Source organism: Acomys russatus, chromosome 6 (genome assembly GCF_903995435.1).
Source record: "Acomys russatus chromosome 6, mAcoRus1.1, whole genome shotgun sequence".
Classification (NCBI taxonomy): domain Eukaryota; kingdom Metazoa; phylum Chordata; class Mammalia; order Rodentia; family Muridae; genus Acomys; species Acomys russatus.
The window spans coordinates 56,759,697-56,784,467 of NC_067142.1; the positions used below are offsets into that span (position 1 = coordinate 56,759,697).

Genomic DNA, 24,771 nt, shown 5'->3' on the forward strand with positions numbered 1-24,771 from the left:
TAATTGGGATATAAAAGGAGAGGTGTAAAACTTAAAAAAATTTTTTAAATCTGCAGTTTAGTCAGAAACAGAGCATATATGTAAAGTATGGTTCAAGGAATATGGAGTTGCTATAACATAGAAAAGCCAAGTATTATCTGTGTGCAAAAGAAGACAGCTGTCCCAAGAGCATCTGAGCACTCTACAGAACCATCCTGTCTGTCGCAGGCTCATGGATGCAGATAAGAAAATCTGATTCCCAGACTTGAGATAATACCCAGAGTGCCCTGTATGGCCAAAGAACCTAGAGATTCACTTCTCATACTTAGCTTGAAAAGGCAGCAATGGCTAAGTGGGGCCAGGAATAGCATGTGCTGACAGAAGACCTTGGCAATATCCAAGTAATGCTGAGTTTAGAGTCAGGAAGAATATAAGAATTGTGGCATCATGGAGGCTTTCATTGAGACGTCGAAGGACAGGCTGGCAGTCCAGGCAGCATGTTGCAAGTAGAGAGGCCCTGTAGGTAGTCCCTGAGAGGATGCAGAGAGAAGCTGTGAGAGTGAGGCTAAAGCTGCAGCCGAGACTCCAGGACGGTAGAGGGGACAGCGATGAGCAGAACTCGCTAAGGAAAGCTGCAGGTAGAAAAGAGCAAAGCCAGCTTGACAGAGCAGTCTCGTGGGCCCCATCAGCAAGGCTGCAGGAGCGGCTCAACTACACACAGAAATGTAAGCTGTGCTTGGTTTGGGTCCTACTTTGGGGGTGATTTTTAATATTTTTCTATTACTGCCTTTGGAATAGAAATGTTTGCACGTGCCTGTCCCCAATTTATCTTGGAAGCATATAACTTTTACTGTGACCTTTTCTTTTTAAGGACCTGAGAGTTTAGTTTGCTTGAGCCTAAGGAGACTTTAAACTTGGATTTTAAACACTGTTGGAGCAGTAAAGAGTTTGTAGACTCTTGAGGATGAATTGAATGCATCATTTTTTTAAGAGATGACACTTGAAGTTAAACAGTCTGGCTCCAATTTCTACATCCATGGTTTTCAACATGTGAGTAGCAACCCCTTTGGGGGTCGATGACAGATATCCTACATATCTGTAATGTAAGTATCAGATATTTATATTACAATTCATAACAGTAACAAAATTACAATTATGAAGTGTTTGGGGTCACAGTATTAGGAAGGGTGAGAAGCACTGGTCTACATGGTCTTAACTGCCATATATTTGTGTGAGACCTAAACAAAACCAAAATTAAAACCACTGGTGAGGATGAAGGGGAAAAGAAATCCCTGGTATACCACTGGTCAGGCATGCCAACTAATGCAGTTATACAACGATATCCAAGTTTTTCACAATCTAAAACTAGGACTACCACACTAACTGGCTATTGCACGAGGTTTATGCCTGAAGAAATCGAAGCCAGCACATTGCACACACTTGTACATCTATGCTCTCCAGTGACACTATTCACAACAGTCACAATCAGCCTGGGGCTCACCAACGGACAATAAAGAAAATGTGGAAAAAATAAAAATAAAATAAATTAAAAAAAAGAAGAAGTAGAAAATACACATGATAGATCTGTTGGCTATGGATTTATGTCATTTTTAGGAAAATAAATGCAACTGAAGATCACCATGCTAAGAAAATCTGTCAAACCCAGAAAGATGAATATTGCATATTTTTTCCGCATGAAGAATACAATTTTTTTTTTAAACATGAAAAAAGGGGACTACTAGAGGGGAAGGGAGCACAGGACGGGGGGAGGGGCGAGTGTAATTGGTTGAAACATGATCATGTAACATGATCAAAGTACATTATACACATATATGAAAATATTATAAAGAATCCTATTATTATGTTCAATTAAGATATGCTAACAGTAAGTTTAAAAATAAAAGCAATTACTCAGTCACTGTCATTACTGAAACAACATTTCAGGGGCCCTTGGGCCTCCACCTCTTTAGTTATCACCTGGACCTGTGCTAATGCTAACATCACAGAAGATGCACACGAAATCACTTCTAATACAGAGAAAGGTTCCACTCAAAATTCAGTCAGGCTCAGAGCTACTGTAAAGTTGTCAGGTTTTAGCTTTTATGCAAACAGATGCACAGTCTTTTTTTCTGGCATATAAGAACTGGGAAGTCATATCTGTGTATGCTTGAATGCTCCTTCTGCTAGGCAGGCGGGATAATCAGATCGCTACCGTTTGCATCAATGCAGTTCCTCATATTATTTGCTCTCTGTGTGGACTCAGTTTCGGGGTCACACAGGGAGTCACAGCACAGATCCCTACTTTACCAGTGGTTCCTCCTTTCTTTTTTAACATATTCTGCAATATGACATTTGAAGGGTCTTCAAGTGTCCGTAAAGAAGATAATAGATGCCTTTCTATTCAGAGGTCAAAAAGTGTCCTCTGCCAAGGCTATGTCTGGGTTAAAATGCTAAGAAATTAAAGATATTAGAAACAAGTTAACATGCCATTCAAGAAAGCAATTAATCCATAGCTACAATATTAAGCTGGTCCACAGTAAAGCTCTTATATCCAGAAGGATAGCACTGAGTTACACAAGGACAGACTAAACACTAATAAATAAGCGACCAAATATAAGAAAGACTTTTGGAAAACATATGCTCGAGAGTAAAAAAAATTATGGCAAAACCCAGAACCTCATTGGACTTCCTCATATATATGTATAATTTGATGATCTTTTTAGTCTCAAACACATAATGCCTTTCCTGCTTAGTCATTTTTCAACTTTATTCTAACCTTCTTGAGAGGGCGTGTGATAAAGTTTTGATTTATTTTAATATCAGGAAAAATGTCAAGATTCACAATTTTATAAAAGGACTAAGTAAAAATATTTCTGCCATCTTAAGAAAACAGTTTAAGTAGAGAGATGGATCCAAGATTAAGAGCACCTGCTCCAGCTGGGCATGGTTGGAGCATGCCTGTAATCCCAGCACTCAGGGAGACAGAGGCAGGTGGATTGCTGTGAGTTCAAGGCCAGCCTCGTCTGTAAAATGCATCCAGTCCAGCAAAACTACATAGAGAAGCCCTGTCTTAAAAACAAAAAACAAACAAAAGAGCACTTGCTCCACAGTCATGAGGACCAGAGGAGGTGACTAATAGTAACAGCTAATGTTAATTGGGTAGTAAATATCCTAGACAGTTATTAAGCAGTTTAACATATCATCTTATTTAATTATAATACCATAAATTAATTTTATTATTATCTCAAAACTAAAGTTCTAAAGCACTTAATTTACCAAAGGTCACAAAATAAGGCTGAAAGTAGAACTGATTCTGTCAGACCCAATGTCTTTTTTTCCCTTATCAAGGAAACTTTTCTTTGTAACAGTTATAAACAAGCAAACAAAACCACAACCAATTAAATTACAGAGTTATGGAGCTTAGTCCCATTGTAAACATCTGCAAACAGCTCCCATCCCTAAGGGTCAAGGAGCATTATAGAAAATGGGTGAAATAGTGTATGGACCATAGGACTAGGCCGATTGCTGTGAGACTGTGTTTCCTAGAATTTCAGAGTAATCACAATCTTCTTGGGGAAAAGGAAAGCAGTTTCCATCTATAATACAGAAAGTCTTCTTTAGGTTATTTTCGCCAACACTGGAGCAAATATTTTACTGCTAATACACTATTAGAACTATATTGCTATGTTGATATAAAATTCAGCAAGGTGATTATAATTGAATTCTAAAGTGTCATATATTTCAAACTATTAGGGAAAAGAGCAGGAAATGATATGTAGTAATTTCTTTTTTAGTATATTATAGAAACTTTAAAATAATTCAATTATATGTTTAGGTGCCTCCAGGGCTGCTACTACGGTAAGAAGTGTTTTTAGAAAAAATGGCTTCATTTTGACAGAAAAATATCATCCACTCATATGTATGAAAGTGTCTTTTATGTTTTTGGAGTGTTAGCAAGATTAAATGGATTTTTAAGAAAAACAAATACCAAATACATAATAATTTAAAAGAATGACATGGAGAGAATCAGACATCTCGGAGATATAAGTATCAGTCAGGACGACGGCTGTGTGACCTTGATGGCCTGAGGTCAGTCTTTGCATGCCACAGTGGAAGGGGAGAACTAACTCTTGAGGGATGTCTTCTGACCTCAGTATGCATGCTATAGTTCTCTCTCTCTCTCTCTCTCTCCCTCCCTCCCTCCATTCCTCCCTCCCTCTTTCTCTGTCTCCTTTCCTCCCTCTTTCTGTCTCGCTACACACACACACACCATACACACACATACATACATGAACACATACTTATATACATACTTGCAAACACATAAATAAAAATTTAAAGGGTCTAAAATGAGTCACAGAATATAAATGGAATGATTTCAGTAACAAGCAAGAGAAGTAAAATATTTTGATAATTTAAAACGAAAATAGACATACCTTTAGGAGAGCCAAAGCTACATGAAAGATTATGTTCAAACCCTGGAACAGAAAAATAAATAAACAAATAAACAAACAAGTAAATAAAAGTGAAGATCAATAGAACTGCATCATCACCTATCACTATTTTACTAAGCATTTTCTCAAGATATCAAACATTATTAACAAAATTCCCACTTTCTCTCAGTTTTACTTACAATAGTATTATGGTTGAGTGTGAACTATCTGCTGAGGCCTAGCTGGTGGTGCTGTTTTAGGAGCTAATGGGGCCTGTTGCACACAAGGCCTAGCTGGTAGGTATAGGACAGAACAGGAAGGTTATGGGCCAGCCAGAGATCTTTTTCTTCACCTGCTGAAAGTGAGCAAGCAGCTTGTGCTCCTGCTGCCACAGATGTGACCCCCTTCCCAGCCAAGATGACACTATCCCTTTAATTGGTGACCTAAGGCAAGTCCTTTTCCCCTTAACTTGCTTCTATCTGGTATTCTGCCATAGTAACATCAATAACATACTAATTAAAACTTCTTTGACATACTTATTAAAATTCAATGCAAAGTTACTCTTTTATAAAGGCTACATCTATTTGTGGGTTATTAAAAAGACTCTATCCATTTGTGGGTTATTTCCCTATGTATAAAGCTTGCAAAAAATCAAGTTCCTTGTTCCAGATGGGAAAATGATGATGATGTTTGAAATTATTGGCTGAATTCTCTAATCCTACTCTGGACTTCTGGGTAATAAGGATATCCTGGCAGTAGCAGACAAAACAAGAGATACCACTGCTGAGTGGGTAGGTCACACAAAAGAACTCGTCCTCATCCCAAGGGATTCCCATGCCTGCCTAGTTAGCATGCTTTAGTGCTCACCTGTGTGTGTGTTGGGGGGGGGGTTTGTTATGTGTGTAGATGCAAGTGAGAACTTGCAGTGGCCCTAGAGACTATTTTAGATTGTTTTTAAAATGTAGGTTAAAATTGCAATTGTTCTCCCAATCTAAATTTGGAGTCTTAACTCAACTAACTACTGACTATATGCCAAAGTTTGTATGCAAAAAAAATTTTTTTAAAGGCCCCATTTTAAGACAATGTAGCTCGTCATAGCTGCTAGGCAGAATGAACTCTTCATGACTGAGTGCTTACCAACTTGCCATCAGAATAAATCTAACATGTGCCTGATCCCTCCCCTGAAATTAGCCCCTCTTCCTTTCCTTCCCTTCCATGGTTTCACTGAAAATTCCACTGCATATTCAATCACCATGACTGCTAGTCACAGCATCATGGTAAAGCATTGCCCCTCCCTCCCTGTGTTTACACAATAAGAAAATCTTGCTGGGCAACAAGTCTCAGATCTCAGAATATGAACGTGACTAGCTCACACTTACATACACGTTTAGTAGCACAGTTAGACCACCTTCATCCCAAGTCTACTGACCTGTCACCCAACACTGCAGGAATACACACAGTGCACACCTACTTAGTGAACTATACTAGCCATCCTAGTATTTCTGTAGTTGACTCTTTTCCCTATGTATTCAACTCAACTACATGTCTTCATAGAATCACCCTCATATTGTGGTAAAAACCCCTTTTCTTGATTTGCATTAAAAGCAACAAGCTATGAAAATAATAACAGAGAAATGCATACAAAAACTTTAAATAGCCAAAATAGCTCGAAAAAACAAACTGGGGGGTGGGGGGCTGCCATATCCAGAATGTTTCTACTGTTCAGGCAGAAGTTAGCACTTTATTAATAGGTGTGGACTTTCTGGAAATATCTCGTACCTTCATAAACTCAACTTTGCCCAACCTTACAACCAAATCAATACTGTGTTTTGATAGCATTTTAAAACTGTGCTCAACCAGTTTTCATTTATCCTGCCTTTATAATGTAACCAATCTTACTATGGTTTGCTTATAGCCTGGAATCAACTTTTCCATACTAAACTGAGCTCATGGCATTGGACTGTGTCCCCTTCTTTCCTCTGTGACTCTTCCATTCTCCTGACCCAGGATGCAGTGTGTTTGTGAGAGTACTGTAATCAGTCACGGGCAGCAGTGTGTTGAAAGTAAATATGAAGACAAATGTCCACTATAACCATTTAAAGCAGCACACGGAAACACGTGGATAACATCTGAACATCTGTTTGAGGTTTTGAGCACCATTCTGGGTCAGAAGAGGTCAGAGTAAAGTAATTCATTCCCTTGTAAAACTCTGGTTAAAGAAAATAGTGAAGACAAAAGATTCCTCATTCCTTTCTTATATTATGTTTTATGTGTTATTCAATAAACAAGAACAAGGGATTATTGAATAATCAAAGAAATATGTTGTTATGGTTACCTGTTATTTACAATATTAAGTCTAACTGCTATGTTTTAGTATAAGAGCGAAATAATAAACAAGACTATGCAAACCAGATGTAGTGGCACACACCTTTAGTCCCAGCATCTGGGAGACAGAAGGATATCTATGAGTTCAAGGCCAGCTTGGTCTACATAGTAAGTTCTAGGAGCTACCTGAGACCGTCTTGAAACAAAACGAAACAAACAAACAACAACAACAAAAAAAGAGTATCTGTACATAGATTAGTATTTAAATGTGCCAAGATCTTGATTAATTAAATTAAAAGCATAGCCTTTCCCTTTCCTTCCTTACTCTTTTTTAAAATTACTTTTTTATTTTTGGTTTTTCGAGCCAGGGTAAATATTACAGCTTAGGTCTGAAAGGACACTATGCTCTACCGGGGGTGGGGTGGGGTGGAGGGGGTATGGGGGGGCGTGTGTGACAGAACTCTTTAAGGGGCTGAGTAGATATTTTTAGGTCCCTGGGAGGATGCCCTTAAATAAGATTGTGGAACTCTGGCTTCTTTCCCCCTCTTATACTTTCTGGATATGAAACATGAGGTTTTGCTGAAATGGGATCATCTAATCACACAGGGAAGCTTATAAACTGTGAGTCAAACCAGCCCTTTTCCCTTTACAGATTATCTCAGGTGTGTGTTACAGCAGCCAAAGCTCACAGTACAATTAAGTGAATCTATCCCTTATTTCAGTATTCTTTACTGTACCCTCTAAATTCAAAGATTAAAGCCCTCCCATTTAAATACAAGTAAAATTACAGAGCAGAAAGTAGAAATAGGTACAGTCTATCCAAACAAGATTCCATTATTTGTTTCTACATTGAAAACACTCATTAAAAAGTGGCTGGCTGTTGGGCTGTGGTGGCGCACACCTTTAATTCCAGCACTCAGGAGGCAAAGGCAAGCAGAGCTCTGTGACTTCGAGGCCAGCCTGGTCTACCGAGTGAGAAACCCTGTCTCAGAAAACAAAACAAAACAAACATAAAACAAAAAAAGTGGCTGACTGCTTTCAGGATATGAGTCAATAACAACCCAATCTGCTGCAGAAAGGGTTTCCACTCTCCTCAGGTGACAGCAGATTGAAATCAGCCTGTGTGCAAGAAACAATGGTTCCTTATCTGATCTGGACACCGCTCTTTCATAATTCAGCCAGTATCTGACAACATCCTTGCCTTAAAGAACACCTACAACACACTGCCCCAGATTGAGTAACTGCTCTCAAGTGCAATCACAGCGTTTCCGGACAGGCTAACCACTAAGCTCCCACACCCTGCAAAATAAAGGCTGACAGCTAAGCACTCCCTGAAAGAAAGGCTCTGAACATTTGGCTGTGATGAGCAGACAACTGTGGGTTCAGAGAAAGCTGGCAGTCTGTGAGAGACGCTGTCAAAAACCATGCTGACAGCACTGAGGATAAATGCTGAAAAGGTAATGTCAAGAAAATGCCACATATGCATCAACACCTGGGTCATTAGTCATCAAAAATTAAAGGAAATAGTAGCATGTGGGGATGGAAAAGTTACCAAGTGGGTGCAAAGTCAGCAAACCCGTGGTGGCCAAAATAAAAGAATACTACAGACAGTAAGAGGAAGGGGTGCTGGTCCTTAGATCCATCCAAATGAGACTAAAGCACCCCAGGAAGGTGGAACGACCAAAGGAAACTGCACACAAAAAGCAAATCAAGAAAGGGGCATATTTGATATCTGACAAATAGCAGCAACTGTTATTAAGGCATATATTAACCTACCATTTTCAGCACTTCATGGCTCTTTTCTCCATGAAATTTCCTTGCCAAATCTGTGGAGTATTTGTTATTGTTGCCATTTTTGAGCCAAGAAAACTGATTCTCAGAGACATCACAATGTTTCTAACTCTTAAAGCCAGAAACAGAGCTTACGGCTGTTAGGATGACACAGATCCTTGGTGTCTGCATTAATTTCATCTCTGGTGCTTACTTAGCAAAACTTTCATTAGGTATCTGGTGGATGGCACTTCTCCCACTGAGAGATAGAGCCTCTGGACTCTATTCTGAATTGGATAAGTGGGTCACTGCCTTACTGACAGAATTTGGTGGGAGTGATGCAAGGCCAGTTTTAAGGCCTGGTGTTTAGGGACTGGTTCTCTGACCGCTCTTAGACTCTTGGAATCCAGCTATCAAATAAGAAGCACAAGAACACTTAGCCCTTCATGTTCTAGGACGAACAATGAGAGGGTGTGGTGCACCAGACAGTGTCACTGGTAAAGGCCAACGATGACCAAGATGTTGATACATGGAAGAAGTTATCTTGGAAGTGAATTGGATGGTCTAGTTCATGCCATGGGGACCAAAATTGGTCATACACCCGAGCTTTCCCAAGTCTGTAGCATATGAGATCATGAACAAAATTAATAAGTGATTTTAATTTTTAAAACGTTCATTGAAATAATTTAACTAAGAAAATATCTTAAAAAAAACAAAAAACAGCTCCAAGAATCTCTGCATACCTTTTACTGAGTTTTACAAAATGTCAGCATGGTATATAACCAGACCATACATAATGAACAAAACCAAGAAGTAAGGATGAAGGCTTTGTCAACGCCTCACAGATGTAATTTTTTTGACCTAGGATATAATTGTACGCCATATTTTGAAATTCAATTTCAGTTCCACCTAGTCTTTCATCTAGGACAGATTTCACCTCATTTCCACGTCCCTGGCACTTCTGAAGAATACTGATCTGCTTTTTGTAGAATTTCCTCAAATTGATTTTTGTATGATTACTCTTAGCTTATGTTTTTGCACAAACACCACAGAAATGACAATGTGTTCTTTTCAGTGCACAGCCCCAGGAGGCTACATGACACCAGTGTCCCACCATAAAATCATGGTTTCCAATCCACTTGGTCGGGTGTGGCTTGTACTATACACAAGCAAAACAGCAGAACAGAATCCAGTTTGCTTTTCTTTCATAAATTTCTCTCTCCTATGAACTGAATGGTAATACCCTCCGTGTCCTCAAAGAATGGAGAAAGCGATATAGATAATTAACATGCAAAAGTAAAGAGTCACTGGCTCCTTCTAAATATAAATCCTTCAGCAAGAATATTGCAGCAATTATCCAAAACGTCCATGGCTTTACTCTGTCTCTCTTGAAACACTTTACAGGTCCAATCCTCTGGGATTGCTATACTGGAATTTGATAGGCAATCAGCAAAAAGAGGTGATCTGATTCTGGGGCTTTTTCATGAGCAACCACTAGAGGTCAGGATTGGAGCACTGAAAATCAAGCAAAGGGTTCTTGTAGCAGATTTCACAGACCCACAGAAGAGCTATTTTAAAACCCTCATTGTTTTTAGGTCTACATGGATGTTTTTAGGTTGATGATATGAGATATGCTAGATATTGACTTACATTCAGAATTGTAAACTCACCAAGATAGGAAAGATGTTTTCTCCAAAGTTGCCAAATACAAATGGGCAAAACACTATGAACGTAACATTAATATAATTCTTAAGTGCTTTGTGGTCCTTCTTGCTGTATGTAGTTTATTGTATATATGTGTAATAATATAAATGTATATGTAAAAGTAAAATAATAAAATTTTAAAAATGAAAAAAAAATTACATTAAAACCCAAAACCCACCACAATAGAATATTGTGCTATAAAGACAATAAAATAAAATAAAACTAAACTAAACTAAAAATCCTCATTGCCAAGTCTTCCCTATGTAACTACAGGTAACTAAAACAATGCAAAAATACAAACTGCAGGTGACTCTTACGTCCCTTCATTTCATAATATTTTCACATTTACTATAATTTATTATTTCCCCTCAGATGAGTAGTGAATAACAAAGTGTTCAAATATTGCATATAAAACATTTAAATAAAATTTATTTTGAAAAAGGAAGAGAGATGAATGGCAAATTGGGACTAGTGCCTTTCCCCTGCTGCACACAGGATTTCATTGCTGGCTACTCGCTCACCTATCAGTAGTTCCCTATAGGTTATGGAGGACGGAGACTGACTGTGTCTTTAAAGGTACATTCCAGTCATCAGAAATAGAGATGTTCCATGCTAATGGAATGAATATAAGAAATGAATAAGTTTGAGAAAGGTGATTCTAATTATCTGAACCCGCCCCGGTTCCAATCTCTCTCTCTCCTGAACCCAGGACTTTGCATAGGCTAAGCAACAACTCTACCACTGAGCTACATTGCCAACCCACATTCTTTTTCTTTCTTTTCAAGCTGCAATCTTAGAGCAACTCCACTCTTTCTTCTATTTGCTGTTGATTTCCTGCCACCGACAGCCACTAGGAGCCAGTGAAAACCATGATATACCTTGAGCTCAGTCAAGCAAAGTTACTTGTGCTTTGAGGTCTAAAATCTTATTCCTCAGAGTATAAAAGCCTTATGGCTTGAACTCTTCACACCCTTTCCTGCTACCAACTTTACAGCACTTGGCCGTAAGGAGCTATAAGAATACAGCTTCATTTGCCTGGAACCACGGGGCTTGTGAGGTGGCTTAGCACTTGCTGTGTAAGCCTGAGGAGCTGATTATTCTAGAAATCAGTGTCAAAGAGAAGATGTAGTGGCTTGCATATGCTATCAGCAAGTGAGGTGGGCAGTGGAGATGGAACCTCCCGGAAGCTTGCAGGCAAGCTGGCCTGGGGGTGCTCCACGGCATAAACAAGCCCCCCCCCCCCCTTTTAACCAGGCAGAGAACTCGAGCGCTATTGTGAATCCAGGATGAGAACTAAGCATTACCAGGCCATCCGCTTGTCAGAATGACCCCAAATGTCTTACTAGTGTCCACTTTAGCTGATCTAGGCAGGGTCTGGGGTTTTCAGGCATTTCTAATATGTAGCAAATGTTTAAAGCTAACCTGATAAATTCAACCACCTGTGCACAGGAGCGCAGATATTGCTTCAGAGACTGAGAAATGACTAATGAAATGTTAAATAATCTCAGGAACATGTAAATCTGACCATATAATGTTATCAAAATGTAACCTATTCAATTCCCTAATGAATATGCCTTTCATGCACATTCACACCCATAAAAATTCATGAAGGAAAATAGAGTTGATGCTTTGCACAGCAAACAAATCAGAGTATTTTTATTTTGCAAGGATCTCAAAGTAGTTATAATATCAAGGTAACATTACATTTGTGCATTTTAAAATGAAGGTGTGTGGGGTTGAAGAGATGGCTTTGCAGTTAAAAGCACTGGCTGCTCTTCTAGGGGACTGGGGTTTAATTCCTACACACACACACACACACACACACACACACACACACACACACACACACACACAGTGGTTCACAACCATCTTAATTCTAGTTCCAGGGAATCTGACACTCTCTTCTGGCTTCCAAAGACACCAAGGACACATGTAGGCATACATGCAGGCAAAACACTCATACATATAAAGTAATATAACATAAAAATTTTTAAATGAACATGTTATTCTACCAGAATAGGAAAAAAAAAAAAAAAAAAGGTTTTACTTTGTTCCTTTACAGGAGTGGTTCTCAACCTACAGGTTGTGACCCTTGGGGAGGGCAGTGTCAAAGGAATTTTTCACAGGGGTTGCATATCAGATATCCTACATATCAAATACTTACATTACAGTTCACAACAGTAACAAAATTACAGTTATGAAGGAGCAGTTAAAATAATTTTATGGTTGGGATCACCACAACATGAGGAACTGTATTAAAGGATAACAGTGTTAGGAAGGTTGGGAGGCACTGGTCTACAGAATTTGCCAGCACTAACAAAATGTGTGACAATCATTTAGAACATGTAAGTTCTATTTCATTTCACAAATGTGTTTTTTTAATGATTTGTCTATGTGAGCGCGCACACATACACACACACACCATTCTGGTAATGAGGCAGTCTGCTACTATAACAGTAAGCTATTAATTAGCCACTTAAAAACCTGGCATGGTGGTACACACCTTTAATCCCTTACATTCCAGAGGAAGAGGCAGGCAGATCTCTGTGAGTTCAAAGGCAGCATAATCCACAGTGCAAATTCCAGACCAGCCAAGGTTATATATAAGTCCCTGCCCCTAAATAAATAAACAAATCTACAAGTAACACACTAACACGAGTTAATTTTAGTAAAATATAAAGACTGGAATGTGTACATAATTTTTTCTACAGCTACAGATGGAAACCAAACCTTCACACATTAGGCAAATGCTTTATAATGCTAATAAACTGTAACAGCTTGAATGTGATAAAACATTGACAGACTAACAGTGAAACTAAAGAGCAAACAATGAAAGCAATGCAACAAAATTTCAAATCAGCAGTTACATTTTATGAAACTAAGAGAAATTTCAGAGAAAAGGAGCCATTAGTATTATCCCTTCAAATTATGTAGAAAAATCAGTATTTGCTCATCACGTGTCACCAAATTTTAAGGCAAATGCATTTCACTTGATTCCTAGGAAACCACATTCCTCACCAGAAGAGCCAACTACAAATGTGCTTTTCAAACTAGTAACATATACTTCAATGTGAACTTTTAATGAAGTAAAAGTTATTTATATAAAAAGCAGCAATCACAATTATAATGTAACCCAGCACTCTGATGAGCAGTTGGCTTTCCTGGAGTGAAAACATTTCTAAATTGGCAATGCTCTTATTCCTACAGGTTTACATGTTCTATTCAGGCAAAAATCATAGTAAATACAGTGATGTAAGACCATATTTTCCCAATATCTATCCATCCATCCCATCCATCCACAAATCAGGGATATTTGAAATTTGTAACTTCTGGCCTATGAAGCATAATAATTACTTACTCCAGTTTTAGGAGTTGAAACAAAAATGGCCTTATGGGTATTTTCAACTAGGCAATATAATTTAAGGGACAAACCATGACTTCTGGTTCCATGAAGCACGGGTAGTCATTTAACAGCTTCCGGATACAGTTCAGCTTACTCACACTAATATCATAAAATGGAAGACAGAGATGGTTCCTCTGATAGGAACCGACAAGAGGAAAGCATCCATGGAAGGGAGGGATAATTAAACCGCTCATACTGAAAGTGCTTTTCCAAGAAATGCTGTTCTCACATTAAAAACTTATACTGGAAATCACTTCTAGAGTGAGGCGAAGATATCCTTTTAAAGAAATGATGGAAGATTTAGTTTAGTTAATTAGTCTGAGGTCTACAAAACAACCAGGAAAAAAAGTGTGACAAGAGTGGTATATAACAAAGCAAAAAGACCTAATTAGTAAAGGATACCATAGAAACTAGAATAATCTGGTTGCTGGAAAAATAGCTGTAATTTCAGAGTAAGGCATTAGAAGTCTTGTTAAATCCATTCTTACCTAAACATAGTAAATTAAGTCTAATATTAAGCAGTCTGGAAGTTATATATAGCAGTTCATTAATACTACATTGTAACCCAATGGCTTTAGAGGACACCTCTTGTGGCTCCATTTCAGCTTCTAGTTAGCTTGGTGAGTACATGCCTTGTCTTCTCTGTACATAGGACTCCTAAATAGACAAATGAGGAGCACTGGCGAAGAACGGCGAGAGGATTTGTTAAATGTTCCATATCTTGAATCCCATCCTGAAATATTCTGATTAAGCATGTCCATCTATCATGTTTTAGTTCATTCCACCCTACTCTGAAAATTCTAACAATATAAAGTGAGTGTTTTAAACAAAACATATATCAGGTGCTCCTACTTATGCAGGAAGCATTCATTCCCACTGAGCCATCTCTCCAGCCCCCACTGTCACTTGACCTCAGTTGGTTCAAGGCCCTGTAGCCATAGTCTCCTTGTTTCTGTTCTTGAAACCCCACAGTCATCCGCTTTTTAAAAAAACGCTGGATACAGTGGCATGTGCCATTAATGTGGCCTGGCTAAGGAAGGAAGTTTGCTTGGGCCAGTGTCGGCAATAGAGCAAGATGAGAAGGGAGGAGAAAGATGGGGACAAAACAAAAAGACAAAGGGATGGGCGGCAAGATCAGAGCATTTTTTTTCCGTTCAAATTCCTTTTTTGGTTTTTAACTTACATCTTATAAACTTCATTACATCACAAGCTAAGGTTGACTAATCTCACTATTCATGTGCAATTTATGTTCAAAACAATGAATGAAAGTATCAGGAAGGGATGGATGGAGGTGGCAGAGGTAAAGCGGAGTGCCACAGGGAAAGCTCAATATTAGACAATCAGTCAGTCTTTGGGGAGGCTGTCGAAGGGTTCACAAACACAAACACAGACAGAAGGGGGTCTGGTACTTAAAAGTCAGTCGCAGCGAGGAAAGTGTATAACCTGGGAGCACTGGTAGAGGGGCAGCCTGCACACTCTTGCAGCCAGGAAGGCGGTAACACAGAGTGCACATGAGGCACTAGGCTGTGGAGGAAGAGGTTCTGCTGCTCACTGGCTCCCTGTTCCTTGGCAATTTTCTTTATCTTGGTCCAGTTTATATTTTTCTAGAGCTAAGTGAATGTCACGGATGTTTTCTAGAGAAATAAATCTAATTGACTTCTTATTTTATTATTTTTGGGGTAGTTATGAGGGGGGCTAAGAAAATTGGCTTCCTATCTCTGAATTTTCATCTCCTTCTAACTATAGGACTTAAATTGTCCATACTTCAGGCTCCTCATAAGATGCACAGGCCTAACATGGCCATTGTGAGGATTAAATGGGCAACTATACGTAAAGCATGCAGAACAGTGTCCGATATACAGGTAAGCACTACATGTTCTAAGAATCGTTGTGTTAACGTTCTTCAAGCGAAACTCAGAATTTTTATGTGGAATTTCAGCTATGCAACAGCCCAAGGAATCTGCTATGTATTTTGGTGAAAGTTGATCTGCACATTTCTTTTCTTTTCTTTTTTTTTTTTTTTGAGAAGACTGACCCCCTATCCCCAGCTAATCAATATTATCATTCAGTAACTTGGTCTTTTTAAAGTTCTAATTTATTATAATTTATCCAGATTACATCCTGATTGGTTTTTGGTAAGGTCAAAACTTTAGATTTATTGAAAATTTAGAACAAAAGATTGGCATCTCCCTTCTTACAGTCCTCTTCCACTATAGGATATATTTTAAAAGTTTCTGCTCTATTTTATGAAGCAGACTACAAGTCTCAAAGATAGTTGTTAATCATTCAGTAAATATGTGTAAAGTATTAGTTGTTACTAGTTCATAGAGTTGTTGAAACAAATTCAAGGCAACAGATTAGAAAATTCACATCCACTGCTGTGCTATTTGCTTGGGTCATGTAAGCACTACACAAAGTCTGAATGTACTTTTGATATACTGGACTGAGGCAGGTCCAGTGCTCCGAGCTCCCTATCTGCAAAGCTAACACAATGTATATAAACAGTCATATGCTAAGTAAAATGGAAATTAATACCAGAAACTGCTAGCTAGTCTATCTCGAGGGGCTCTCTGCTACAATTCAAATAAAGTGCTCACTCCACTCAAACATTTTCTGCACTCTGCCTTTACATCCTGATTGTTAGCTCCTCACCTGTATCTTCCTGTTCCCACCATTCCTCCCTCTTCCACCACATTCCCCTCCCTTAGACCTCTGACAGAAGGGGACCTTCTCCCTGCCATATGACCACAGCCTATCAGGCCTCATCTGGATAGCCTATTTCCCCTTCCTCTGTGTGCCTGCTGGGTCTCCCCACCACAGAGAAGTGGTCAAGCCAGGGATCTAGGTTTACTGCATGCATTGTCCTTGGTTGGTAGTCACCTAGTCTTAAGAATAATACTTTAGGGCTGGGGGTGTAGCTCAGTTTGTAAAGTATTTGCCTCTCATGCATTGGGCTGGTTTCAATCCCCAGAACCACACAGTAATACATGCATGATGAGGCTTGTATTCCTAATGTGTAGAGGGTGGGGCATGGGGGGCAAAAGCTGACAGCCATTCTCAGCTGTGCGGTGAGTCTGATGTCAGTTTGGACTATAGGAGACCCTATTTCAAAAAACAAACAAGTGTGGGTCACTAGAAAATGGAAAGTAGCTAGCACCTTAGAAGAACAGATCAAAGAATAAAACATTAAAAACTGGATAGAGAGAAGTATTTATAGTTTTTCCTTCTAGAAAATGGTAGAAGCTAATGAACTTAATCCTTGGTATTTATTCTTCCTTTCTGGATGGTAATATGAATGATTTCCAGGGGCTAGTTGCACTGTAGTTTGGCATCAGCAGCTGTCTAGTTATCCCTCAGATAGACAAGGTCATAGGACAAATATCCTTTCCAGCCTTCTGATGTCAAATCCCAACTAGAAGAAACAGACACTGATAATAAGCTGAGTTCAAGGAAAACAGCCAGACACCCAAATGCTGCCCAGTTCCCATGTTTTCCAGCTCCGCTGTGTGGACTGTCCTCACATCTAATACCCTCCTCCCCTCTTCTAGAGTATAAATTTCCTTCCTTTTGTTCTGGCCCCAGGAAATGAAGGACAATGTTTTTCGTATTATCCAAGATACTTTTGACCATAACCTTTTGTCAAGCTAAATACTGATTCCTTCAACTGTTCCTCATACATAGTGATTATAAATTGCGTTTTGATCACATGTGAATTCTCCTCAGGACCATTATAATCTCCTAACAGTGAATAAATAAACACATTTCTTTAAATTAGGGGGAATTGTGTAGTGTAAGTGTGCATTGTACAACTGCTATTAAAGAACTTGGTGCCAACTTTTGCTTGAAGCTTCATATCAGCCATGGTTCTTGTAACCCCAAATCTGGGAAACAAAAATAAATAGCAATAAAACGTGCAGAAAATTGTGATTATTTCCAATTAGTTATTTAGAAGCTTCCATGCTGGAGCTTATAGTGCTCAGGTAACCACAGTGGGCTCTTGTCCACGCCCTTCTTAGCAATGTCACTAGACAGTCACACAGTTACCAGGAGAAAATGCTACTGCACAGAACACAATCAGTGCCGGTCGTAAAGTCTAAGAATTCAGACTGGCATGCAGTTCCAACGACTTCATGAGATGAAATGCAGGAGTAGAAAGCCAGGCTCTGACTTGCTGGTTGTTGCTTCCTTTCTCTAAAGCCTTGCTGCAGAAGTGTTGCTGTGAGAGTTTGTGATGCCATAGCGGCAAAATCTGATTCTAACAGACACCCCCTTCTATTTTTAAAATAGACACGGTTAGCTCGGAACACACTTAGAGTGATCTACTCACCTCTGCCTCCCACGCGCTGGGACTAGATGTGTACACCACCATACTCAACTAACATCTGATTCATATAACGATGGTTTTGAAATAATGTAAAAAGGAATTCACAGAAAATAGGTTCACTAAAATAATAACATTTTGTGAAAGGGAAGGACTGTGCTAGACATGTGACAAGTACAATCCCATCTGATCCTTAAAATGACATTGCTTTTCTTGTTGCTGTTGTTTTTATTTTTTAAAATATTTATTTTATTTTATGTGAGTGGGTGTTTATGCATGTATGCCTGTCTATCATGTGTGTGCCAAAGAGGTTGTTGAGCCCTCTGGGTCTGGAGTTACAGATATTTGTGCGTGCTGGGCATTGGAGCCAGGCCCCCTGGAGGAGCAGTTAAAGCCATTAACTGTAGCCACCTCTCTAGCCTAAGACCTTGGTTTTGGACATTCTTTCTTACATGAAGCGAATGAGAGATGCTGAGAAACCAGGTGATTTGCAGGAGGCCATGCCGGTGAGAAGCACCTTGAAGAAAAGGTGCCTGTGCAGTCACAAAAAAAGAAAAAAAGAAAAGAAAAGACAAATAAGACGAAAGCCAGGGGCAAGTTAGCCAAACAGCTGCAATGGGCTGATTACTCGCTACTCTAAAAGAGAAGTAGAGTTGTTAAGTAAACAAACCATGATGGAATATGAGTACAAGATCTTGTCAGAAATTAAAGATTTTTATATCATCAAGATGTTACTAAGACACAAACCACATATCTCAAATTGATTTTTTAATTTTAATTAAAAAAATTTATTTATTGTATGTGTGTGGGGGGGGGCGGTGCTCATGTAGCTGTGGAAGCACAGTGTGGCCAGTTCTCTCCTTCTAGCATTTGGGTCCCCGGGCTCCCCTCAGATCATCAGGCTTGGTAGCAGGTACCTTTACCTGCTGAGCCATCTTGCCAGCCCCACTTCTGCCTTTTCTATTTAATGTGTTTGCATTTTTCATAGCTATCATATATCTATCCTACCTAGTGGTGGTTTAAAATATAACTGACTTTCCACAAACAGCAGATGGCACCACTCATCAGTGAAAAATGAGAAAATGTGACATAATCCAAGCAGCCAAAATATGTATATTTTAGAAGATGACTCATTGGTTAAAAAAAAAATCACCATGCCCAATTAGAAACTGTAATATGAACATACTGTGATATTAACATTCATTTATCTTGTGCAAAAATCTAGCTTTATAATAACAGATAATTTAAAAGACTTCTTCTTGGTAATTCACTAAAAATGAAAACAAGTTACTTTTGGTTCAGTACTGCTGATCAGATTATGTGAGGAAATAAGAACAACCAATAAGTAAAATTTTTCAGTAGAGGGATTCGCTTAAAAATCCTAACAAAACCCCCACAGTCTGGCAAAGATTACTAGAAGAATAAATATTAAAAGAGAAAAATAAAACCGAATTATTGTACAAATAAAAATTAGTCATAAAAAATTAGAATGTAGGCAGATCTATGTTCAAGGCCAGACTGGTCTACAAAGCAAGTCAAGGACAGCAAAGGCTACACAGAGAAACCTTGTCTCAAACAAACAAACAACAACAACAACAATAACAAAACAACAATCAAAGATGCCAATCAACAAGGATAACTCATGGACTTTTCACTAAAGCTCATGGGAAATTGTGCTTCCATCATCACCTCACTGCAACTCCTTGATTCCAGCAGCTCCCCAAACTACCACAGAACCTAACAGGACTGGTGGAGGCACACTAACTCACACACTGCAGAGAGGGGCCCCTCTGCCTGGCCCAGCCAGGCAGCGGACAGTGTGTCAAAGGCTGTTTCATTCCTGGAAACATGAGGCATCATGCCACCTTCCTTCCAAAACACCAGAGGAACATCATAAATACAACTTCTACAGAAGATATAAATTAAAAATAACCAAAGGTTAAAATGAAAATTACAGGTAAAGTGGGGAAAACATTATACATTTCAGCTGTTTCTAATTTTATGTCTAAAGTCCACTAAATCCTTCTTCCCAAATGGAAAACAGGTTGTGGAAAATGCCAACAGTGTTTCAGAAAGTAAGTAACAACAATAAATGGGTCTCACAAAAATTTTCTCTGTAATGTTCAAGCTACTATGCATGCAGAATTTAGGGACATGACATTTTCCCACCATCCTATACAAATATTTTTTCTAGGTAAAACTCAGCAATGTATTCTTTAGAGGACGGATGCCATGTAAGCCAGGCTGGTCTGAAACTTGCTATGCAGATGAGGCTGGACTTGGATACTGAGCATCTTGACTCTGCCTTCCAGGAGCTGGGATGAAGGTCTGAACCACCGTGCAAAGATGGCAATATACTAGCCTTTCTTTATGTATGAACACTGATGCCAGCCTACTTCATCTTTCCCCTGGTGATGAACCCCATTATATATAGTGCCCAGCCCCGCAAATCCGTAAAGCCTTTGTCAAGCTGTTTCCAAGCAACAGTAGATCATCCACCCACATAGGGACCAAGACAGAGACAATCTTTCTTCCCCCTTATCTTTTCTTCTTCCTTCAACATCTAAAATTCTCTTGAGGATTTCATACATGAGCACTATATTTCCACCTCCTTTTCTCCTATGTCCCCCAATCTCTCACAAACGTATTACATGTCATAGCTACTATTTCTCAGCATCAGGGCACTCTTCTCATTCCTACACACATGTCATCTATATAGCCACTTTAGAGCTAGGTCTTATCTGCATGTTCGCTTTCAATTAAAGACTCAGTTCAGTTACTTCCTTAGGCACAACACACATCTGTTGAAAAAAGAAGGAGAAGGTAAACTTTATGTTTCCAACTGAGTTGTACAAATTCAGCTAACATCATCATCAGCTCTTCCCAAGCAGCAGTGTCTCCCTGGTCTCTTTATCCATTTAATCACATTAACCACAGCCACATTCATCTCAGAAACATTAAAATAATATTTGCAACTACTTGTACATTTTAAGATCCTCCGTGCGAGTGTTGGGTGGGAATGGGGTGGGTCAGTGGGTAAAGGTGCTTGGTAGACAAACTTGGTAATCACATATACAGCACACAAACACACCCAAGACCTCCAATGGTGGTATTTCTCCTATTCAACTCTCACATCTCAGCTCCAATTATTACTTATTTAAACCATTACTGAACTCCTAGTCTAAAATAACTTTCCTTAGTATAAAAATTTTAGGCAATTTATACTTTTCTTCATAGCACTTTCTATAATAATATACTTTTAAAATATTTATTATCTATATGACTATTAGTTGGTTAGTGCGATGGGTGTAACAACATTGTCTATTATAGTAACCATGGCATCCCTTAGGACTATCTCAGTATTAGTATATATTGTGCCCAATGTTAATTTAATTATTCAATAAATAAATGAGGTGAAATTCTTTTAAATTAGTATTTCTGGTACCTTAGATGTTGAACTATTAGGTATTTTCTGGAGACAAAGGCCATGTCTTCTTTCAAGACACTCTAGGCTCTCCCTTGTGCCCTGTTCCCTGCTTTGAGTCTTAGTCACCAGTTTTTACCCCCTTCAGTGTCTTTGAGTCATTAGAGATACTAATTTGAAGTTTTAGCAACCTAACCTTTAAAAGTCAAGTTATCATGATGAATACAACACTCAAATGTGTTTCTATGAATTATTTTCACCAAGTTAAGAAACTACAACAGAGAAATGGTCAGAAATCTAGAGTCTGAAAACTGCATACGTTACATAACATGTATCCTCCTCTACAATTCTGCAGAAGTATATACCATTAGACAATTTAGTATTATATAACATAGTTTTGAGTGTGCAATTAATACAAAAGAGAAAAGAAATAACTGTTACTGGCGGAGAAATGGCTCCACAGGTAAAGGCACTTGCTGCCAGGCCTGAGAACCTGAGTTCAAGCACTCAGACCCACATAGTGGAAGGAGAGAACTGACTATCAAAAGCTGTCCTCTGGCCTTCTCACATATACCTTGGCACATGTACACTCCCCAATGTAAATACAAACACACATATACACACACATATATGACACAAAAGCTAAAGGAATAATTCATAAAAGCAATGAACAGATCATTTCAGCATTTCATTGTTTTATCTTTGTGACAGAATCTTATTATGTAGCCCTCACTAGCTGTGTAGCTCAAGTCTTAAATCCACCATCCTCCTGCCTCAGTCCCCGAGGGCTGGGATTGTGGGTGTGCACTAACATGCTCAGCTCAGCATTTGTTTTTAAAGTGGATGTGGTTACTGGCACTACACCTGCACAGTTCTGGCCTTCTCAGATATTTCATAAAACCGTCAGCATCACCATATGATTGCCATGATTGAAACTTGCTATTGTTTCCCGCTTAAATAACTGTACTTCCCAAACTGGGGCTTGTCAAACCCCTCAGGTAGACAGGGCTGGTGTGTGGGAAGGAAGCCAAGCCTAACATGCTACATCTCTTTAGACACACAACTTTTATTTGAACATGTGACAAAACAACACAAAGACAGCTATTATTCTATTGTGCAACAACATGTAAATGTGCAGGTTTTCAGAAACATTGATTTGCAGTTCAGAGCAGTTCTGTGTTTGGGGCCATGTTTGTCAGATACATCACATACACTCAATCATTTCAAGAAGACATGTGCCATAAAGAGTCACATGACATGTCCAGTGACAGTCTCAGACAACAAAAGGACTCCCATAGCACACAGTCCTCAGTATAGAGGTGACTGGGTCTTCGTCTTATTCCCAACACATCACTGTTTTCGAATACTGAAACATGGGAAATTGCCAACGTTTACTTAATTTTAGACTTAGAAAAACAGGAAATGCCCAGGGAGGCATGGTGATATCCACAACCTAGCGTTCCATAATGTGAGAGAAGAGAAGCAGGAGTTTGAGGCCAGCCTACGCTACATCATGAGCTCTTTCCTCAAACAAACAAACAAACAAGCAAAAACAAACAAACAAAAAAACAAATTTAACCAAGTATCTATGTACAAACTCCTATGGTCCAGCATAGTATGTTTTATTGTATTTGATTACTCCAATCCAAGTCCTTCAAAAAATTCTAGGTCTCCACCACTGAGTAACGTTACTGACTTAAAATAGAACACAAAAAATCCTGTCAGAGGGCTAAGGCTGGTCTGTTGTACCCAGTGAGCATGAAGGAGAATCCAAAACCCCAGAATTTGCTAGAAAGAACAGTGGAACAAACCCTGGGCTTTAGGGTGAGGCACAGAGGATGCCATTAGATACAAAGCAGCACGGACAGAGTGGTGACCTGAACAATGACAACATCAAAAGAGATGCTAACTAGAGGAGGGAAAAATCTAACCCCTAGCCAAAGAACCATAGGCTGCTGAGAGGGAGAATTAGCCTCTCCTAGGGATTGGTTGTCCCTTGCAAAGTGGTCAGTCCTGAAATCACACGCGCACAAACAACAAAACCAGGCACAGCAAGTTGTGTCTATGCACACAAATATATACATACAATAATAATCAAAGAAAGGGAGGCCATCAATTTGAGAGGGCTTGAGGGGTGTGAGTTTTTACTACATTGTGAGTTTTTGTTTTTCCCACCCTTTATCCCCACCTCCCATTTCACCCCCTATCACTAGAGAGACAAGAATGGATGGGAGGGGGGTCTTGAAGTTAATTTCTTTCTTCTTATTTCCTCTTTGAGCACAAGTACTAAGAAACTGCATCAACACCCCTAAATGACCACCAGTCACCAACCCCATCTATCAAGGCTCTAGCATTTATATACCCTCTGAAAAGTTGCCAGAATCCCAAATGTCACACAATAACAGAAACAACCAACAGCTGGCAAACAATGCTTCTGCTAGAGCACAAGGCAAATCATAGTCTGCTGTGGTAAAGCAGCCCCATATCTCCACACCTAGTATTAAAATAAAAATATATTCTAATAATATTGCTGTGTTTTTAAAAAAGAAACCAAAACTCAAGAATTCTAACTACAGGAGGAAGGGGAGGAGAAAAGTGATTTGATTATCACTAAAGAGTGTGTATTTTGCCGGGCGTGGTGGCACATGCCTTTAATCCCAGCACTTGGGAGGCAGAGGCAGGCAGATCAATGAGTTCAAGGCCAGCCTGGTCTACAAAGTGAGTCCAGGACAGTCAAGACTACACAGAGAAACCTTGTCTTGAAAAAATAAAAAAATTAAAAAAACAAAAAACCAAGAGTGTGTATTTTAAGAAGACCTAAATTAAACAAAGAACCTGTCTTATTTGAGTGTGTTTACATTTAACAAAATCATTCTAATATATCTAAGTGTAAAATATTTTAAGCTTGGTTATCTATTTTGTTGTCAAATAAAGAAATAAACTTAAAGAAGGAATAGTATCAATCATACAGAACTTATTGAATATCAAATTGTATTATTATTTAATTTTTTTTACATTCATTCGTTTTTGTTTTTGGAAGGGAGGGGCACCACAGCCCATGTGAGAAGGTCAAAGAGCAGCTTGCAGAAGTATATTCTCTCCTGCCTGTGTGTCCCGAGGATCACACTCAGGTTATCAAGCTCAGTGGCAAATGCCTTTACTATGTTGCCATCACATTACTGGCCCTATTCCTCTTTTTTAAAACGGCATTTGTGAAGCCAGGTATGATGGCTCACTCCTGTAATTCTAGCAACTTGGGGCCCGGAGCCGGGAGTATCACTGCAAGTTCAAGGCCAGTCTGGTCCGGAGTTACTACCCCAAGAGAAAGATATCTGAGAATAGAGGTTTTTAAAACCTTGTGTTAATTTGGGAAGATTAGTTTTAGGCTTTCAAAGGAAGTGTTTTAATTAAT

At 39.0% G+C, this 24,771-nt stretch overlaps 1 protein-coding gene across 3 annotated transcripts in view; it reads right to left on the reverse strand.

The window, feature by feature from the left end:
* The window catches only part of Rabgap1l (RAB GTPase activating protein 1 like), a 583,034-nt gene that overhangs the window by 146,105 nt on the left and 412,158 nt on the right, over positions 1-24,771 (reverse strand). For all 3 annotated transcript variants that reach the window (XM_051147664.1, XM_051147665.1, XM_051147666.1), the window contains exon 18: positions 4,416-4,457. In XM_051147664.1, coding sequence (XP_051003621.1) covers positions 4,416-4,457 — 42 coding nt within the window. The remainder of the gene's footprint in view (positions 1-4,415; positions 4,458-24,771) is intronic.